The sequence below is a fragment of the Temnothorax nylanderi genome, unplaced genomic scaffold (genome assembly GCF_030848795.1).
Source record: "Temnothorax nylanderi isolate EJ_2023f unplaced genomic scaffold, tnyl_v1.0 TNYL_tig0227_pilon, whole genome shotgun sequence".
NCBI classification, from domain to species: domain Eukaryota; kingdom Metazoa; phylum Arthropoda; class Insecta; order Hymenoptera; family Formicidae; genus Temnothorax; species Temnothorax nylanderi.
Genome location: NW_027249289.1, coordinates 192,954 through 199,066, shown reverse-complemented (window position 1 = coordinate 199,066; position 6,113 = coordinate 192,954). Strand labels below are relative to the sequence as shown.

The following is a 6,113-nucleotide window of genomic DNA, read 5'->3' as shown; positions in this document are numbered from 1 at the left end:
TATAAAAAGTACATATTTATATACCAACTATTCATAGAACATATAAAAATATGTACGATGAATAAGTACATATAAATATGTACTTTTCATATACCAACTATTCTCTGCTTTAACAAATTATTTCTGCTACAGATATTAAGCGTCGAAGTTAACGAAACAAAAATAATTTGTTAAAGCAGAGAATAGTTGCAGGTATATGAAAAGTACATATTTATATACCAACTATTCATAGAACATATAAATGTGTACGATGAATAAGTACATATAAATATGTACTTTTCATATACCAACTATTCTCTGCTTTAACAAATTATTTCTCTTTCGTTAACTTCGACGCTTAATATCTGTAGCATAAATAATTTGTTAAAGCAGAGAATAGTTGGTATATGAAAAGTATATATTTATATTTATGCATTATAAGTATCCATACGTTTCAAATTCGCGCACTTTTGCATGCACGTGCGGCCACGGAGCATGCGCATGAGGCCAAGGAAAAATAAAAAAGTGTGAATAATTTAATCGCAAATAATTTAATTAATGGTAAAATACATTGTTTGAAGTGCAATAATGAATTAAAAATAAACAGAAGTAACTTTCTATTTCGTTGTCGAAAAGTCTTGTATGAGAAAAGTAAACATAAGAAATATGTAAGGAAACAATGTGACTTCAAAGCAAGTGCAAAAATTAAAACATGGTTTAGCAATTCCAAATTAAGCTTTAAATTGAGTGAGATGGTCCAGCCTCCGAGACATCAGGTACATCGGTGAAAATCTTTGGTGGATATAATTCCGCAATTGCACAGAAAAAACTTTGCAAACGCTCTTCATATTTATGAACGCGTTTGAAAAGATATTCCGCTAAATATCCCGCTAAGTGATTAGTACGCGTACCATAGCGTGGGATATTCGCTCTCACTTCTCTCCAAACGCGTTCGATATGTTGAGTGTGGGCTCCTGAATATAGAACAAATACAAATAAATAATGTTAAGTTTAATGTAGTGTATATGAATGCATATGTTGCAATGTAAATGATTTATAAAGTGCCTGTACTAACCGGTATCTGGGTCGACAAAGTTCACAGAATGATTAACTGTCAAATGTTGGAAACCTTCACTATTCAAACAGTTATAAAATCTCCAACAATCTGACATTATTGTCGTCCCAGGTAAAATCCACTCTTTAATAATTTTAAGAAGTGTTTTCTCTGTGCGATCCGGAACTGCCACAAAAAATACTTTTTTCGATTCACGCTCGTATCCACCAAAGATCCACTTTCCTTCGATTATTCGGCCATAGTTATACTTTCTTTTGCCGATTTTGGCTTCGTCAATTTCAACAATTTTATTGGGTCCTCCAAGTTTTGTTGAATATTTTTCAGCCCAAAAGATGCAAACCTATAGCAATTTCCACATTATACATTTCATAAATATATATTTCATCTTTTTATATATCTCATGTATTTCATGTATCAAATTCTACTTACTTCTCGGCAAAAAGAAATCCAATCAACAACCGAATGATCGGAAAGTTGCAGTTCTGTACATAAAAACTGATGTCGCGGAGGTTTCAACATAATAAAGTACGCAGTTATTCTACATACTGTTTCTAAGCTTAATTTGCAATTACTAAACCATGTGTCAACTTTTGCACTTGCTTTGAAGCCACATTGTCTCTTCACATATTTCTTATGTTTATTTTTCTCGTACAAGGCTTTTTGGCAACGAAATAGAAGATTACTTCTGTCTACTTTTAATTCATTATTGCACTTTGGACAATGTATTGTACCATTAATTAAATTATTTGCGATTAAAAAATTTATTAATTCCTCCTTGTTGTGTGTTACAGCCAAAAATTCGTGCAGCTGCATTTTGCCTCGTGAATCGTAATAAAACTGCTGCTTGTAGCGTGTGAGGAAACAAAAGAGAATCAACATTCGAATTATGTTATTTTTCTTACTTACCAATCAGACAGATGTCACGTGACCTATCCTGTCCTTTTCTGTGCGTCTACGGAACATGCGTATGTAGCCGCGGAGAGAGCGGGGCATAGTCACAGTCGCTACATCGCGTCGGTATAACAGGTTTCATAACCTGATAGTCGTCAACTTTAGCAGTTAATATCTCGCTTCGCGGGGCAGAGCGACACTTTTTTCTGATTCGATCGTTTTGTGCAAAAACGCGTCGAATAAGCCTAATTTCGTCGAAATCGGAGAGGAAGCCCGTCTCCTTCAGTATTACCATGTCGCCAAAGACTGCAGTAGAGAAGAAGGAAATGGAAAACGTTCCATACAGAGAGGCACTGGGCTGCCTGATGTACGCGTATCAAGGCACGCGACCTGACCTGGGCAGTGCGATTACGACTCTTGGCTCATTCGCTGAGAACCCTGGAAAAGCGCATTGGAACGCGCTTAAATGCACGCTGCGTTATTTGAAGGGGACCAAGGATCTCCGACTGAAGATAGACTGTTCTAAACCTATGGAGCTGATAGGATATTGCAATGCTAATTGGGCCGGCGATACGGATAGCCGACGTTCTACTAGTGGATACGTGTTCCTGTTGGGCAGCTGTGCAGTATCCTGGTGTTCAAGAAGGCAGCAATCCGTTTCATTATCGACTACCGAGTCGGAGTACATCGCGATGTCGTTAGCTACTCAGGAACTCTTGTGGCTTAAAAGACTAATGGAAGACATTGATAAATCTTGTATTCGCGAGCCGATTTGTTTATATTCAGATAATCAAAGTGCTATAAAGTTAGCGAGTTCGGATAACTATTATGCGAGGTCGAAGCATATAGATACGAGGTATAAATTTATAAAAAAAAGATCTCCGGTAAAGTGTTAAAACTTGATTTTATTTCTAGTAAGGAAATGTTAGCGGATGCACTTACTAAAGCAGTAACTTCCAAAAAGAATAATTTTTGCAATAAGGTTATGAATTTAATTTCATTAGATTAAAGTTTTTTCGCCTCGAGCTCAAGTGGGGGAATGTAGATATATGTTCCATTAGTGATCGCAGGGCGAAAGGAGATACGAGTTAGTCTCATAGTTATTCAGTAGATGGCGCTTGTATTTTTAGTTAGTCTGCTCTCTCTGTTGGTATGTAGTCAGTTAGTCCGCATAGCGCTTTTGCTGAGATAACACTGTTTTGTAGACGCACGTATATAATAAAATATTAAGTGTTCTTATAATACGATAATACTATTCTACTATTTTCTACCCGGTCAGACACATTCCTCTGTAAAGCCAACATATACTCTAGCGCCATCCGGATATTTGATTCTCAGGATACCCTCGCGATCGTAGACATTATCCGGATCCTGTTGTGCCGCTTCCTGCAATGTTTCTTCCGCTGCTTGTGCTTCTTTGATGATCTCGACTCATGATGAAGTGTCGAGTCCTTCCCTTGCGTCACGTATCATTGCTATACGTTTTTCTTCTTGTTTGCCATCTCCGCCTGCTCCTTTTCTGGGCAGCGATCATGTAACTTTTCTCCTAGGGCGGAAAGGCGAAAAGTGAAAAGTTCCACGTGAACTCGTGATCATGTAATCCGGCGAAACATCGAAAAGTGAAACTCTTCACGCGAACTGTTTTGCCATCAAATTTGTTGGCGGAAAAGTGAGAATCTAGTGTCATTGTGAGAGAGACTTGTATTACCAGATCATGGCTGCAGCGTGGTGGATAATTCAACTCGCTGCTGAAGAAGAACAGAAAAGATTTTTAAAATTACAAAGAAAACACCTACGGGATACAACTAACCCGTTTGATATATTGGACTCACAATTTATTTTTTTATATCGGTAAGTAAAAAAATTGCAGCAAATAATATTCAACTTGATAAAAATATTAATGAGATATATATATATGTATAAGTATTTTAACTCAATAAATTTATATTTTACACACTATACTTATTTTATATAATAAAGTTGAAATTATAGCACATCTGTAACATTATAGTCTGTGTATGTATACATACGATTTATATATTTTGTTAAAATATAGACTATCAAAAGATGCTACGTTGGCATTGTGTGAACATCTGCGACCTCATGCGCAACCAGCTGTTAGAGACACAGCAATTCCATTGGAATTAAAAGTATAATTGAATAAAGATATATACATATAATATAATATACATAAAGTATAATATATATACATAAAAAACCATCTGAGATGTTATAAAGATGGATATTTTGTAGATAATATATATATTTTATTAATTAATTATAGGTTTTTGCAACATTAAATTTTTTAAGTTCTGGCTCCTATCAGAGAAGAGTCGGACAAGACTTTTTAAGTTGCATCTGTCAGTCATCTGTTAGTAATGTGGTACATCAAATTGTAGACGCCATCAATATTATAATGCCTGACTGGATAAAATTTCCTACACAACCAAATGAAATTCAGGCTATTCAGCAACAGTAAGTTGTAATTAAGTTATTATCTGTTTTATCTTGTTAATATGATAAAAAGATATTATAATCTTCATATATAATTAAGAAATAAAATTTATGTTTTAGATTTTTGATTAATACTAATTTCCCAGGCACAATAGGAGCTATCGATGACACACATAGCGATTTGGCCACCAGAAAAAAATAGAGAACATTTATATATTAATAGGAAGTTATATCATTCTTTGAATGTCATGATTGTAAGTTGATACTTATATATGTATAAATTAATACGTACAATGTCTTAATATTTGTGTAACATAAGAACATAATGTGTTTATATATACTTATTATAGGTGTGTGATTATTACAATAGAATATTAGCAGTAAAAGCAAATCATGGTGGCCGTACACATGATGCCAGAGTGTGGAATTCCTCTCAGTTATCGAGATATATGTTAAGAGAATATGAAACTGGAAGACGAAACGTATGGTTAATAGGTATATAAAAAATGTGTACAAATATTTTATTTTTATATCTAAAGTTTACTTATATGGGACTTTTCGAGCAAGACACTATGTAACACAGTGTCCACTAGTGTGAAAAAGAACATATGTACAGACATGTATAATATTGTCTCACTCACACTAGTGGACACTGTAGCACAGTGTCTTGCTGGAAAACTCTCTATATGATATATTTATTATTTACATATGTATAGTTATACGTCATACATCATATATACAATTTAATTTTATGCGTTTAGGAGATTCTGGTTACCCTTTATTACCATATTTAATGACACCAAAATTGAATCAAGCACCAAGATCTCCAGGTGCATTGTATACAGATTGTCATGCAAGAGCGCGATGTTCAGTTGAAAGAACAATAGGAATTCTGAAAGGCAGATGGAGATGCTTGCGTAAAGAAAGAGCTTTGCATTATACACCAGAATTTGCAGGTAACATTATTTAATTATATATATTTTTATAAATAAAATATCTTTGAAGATAGATTAATATTTAGAGATAGATTAATTAATATTAAAATTTTATAACTATTTGTTTTAGCACGTATAGTAAATGCAACATGCGTATTGCATAATATTGCTAAGCATCACAATGTTCCAGAGAATGACATTTATAGAGATGACGATGTAGAAGATGAAGTGATTGACGACGGATTACCAAATAATGCTAATATGCGTGCAAGAGGAAATATTGTACGAGAAGCCATAATACAAAGATACTTTACTTAAAATTGTTACTTTTAGAACAAAAGCTAAATATGTATGTGTGTATGTGTGTGTGCATATATGCGTGCATGTGTAGTATATGTTTGTGTGTAGTATATATGTTTATATAAATATATATATTATATTTGTATACAAAATTTGTATTAAAATGTATTTTTTCACAAAAATATATGTTTTTATTGAGTACATTAATATTAATATAATTAATACTATATAACATTATATACATTTATATAATTAATATTGCAGTCACATATATATCACATATATTAATAATAAAGTACATAAAAATATAAATTTATTATTTTTAGGACTATAATTATGTATGCAACATACATATACCATTAAATATCAACGAGAAATAAAGAAATAAAGACGACAGTAACAAAAATAAATTTAAGTATCGCTATCTATTGTTTCACTATTTGTATTACTGGTTGCTAGAAGAGATCTTATGTTCTTCA

The 6,113-nt window shown here is 33.2% G+C and overlaps 2 protein-coding genes and 1 pseudogene across 2 annotated transcripts; 2 read left to right on the top strand and 1 right to left on the bottom strand.

The window, feature by feature from the left end:
- Window positions 1-717: 717 nt before the first annotated feature.
- Window positions 718-1,573, bottom strand: LOC139779478 (uncharacterized). The gene is made up of 4 exons (XM_071717848.1): window positions 1,484-1,573; window positions 1,236-1,394; window positions 1,055-1,175; window positions 718-953 (listed from the first exon to the last, which is right to left on the bottom strand). Exons 1-4 carry the CDS (start codon window positions 1,571-1,573, stop codon window positions 718-720), a joined length of 606 nt encoding a protein of 201 aa, XP_071573949.1.
- A 665-nt stretch (window positions 1,574-2,238) lies between these two features.
- Window positions 2,239-2,841, top strand: LOC139779477 (uncharacterized). Its single transcript, XM_071717847.1, has one exon. It carries the CDS (start codon window positions 2,239-2,241, stop codon window positions 2,839-2,841), a length of 603 nt encoding a protein of 200 aa, XP_071573948.1.
- Window positions 2,842-3,636: 795 nt separating this feature from the next.
- On the top strand, window positions 3,637-5,652 carry LOC139779466 (putative nuclease HARBI1; annotated as a pseudogene).
- The last annotated feature ends 461 nt before the right edge of the window (window positions 5,653-6,113 follow it).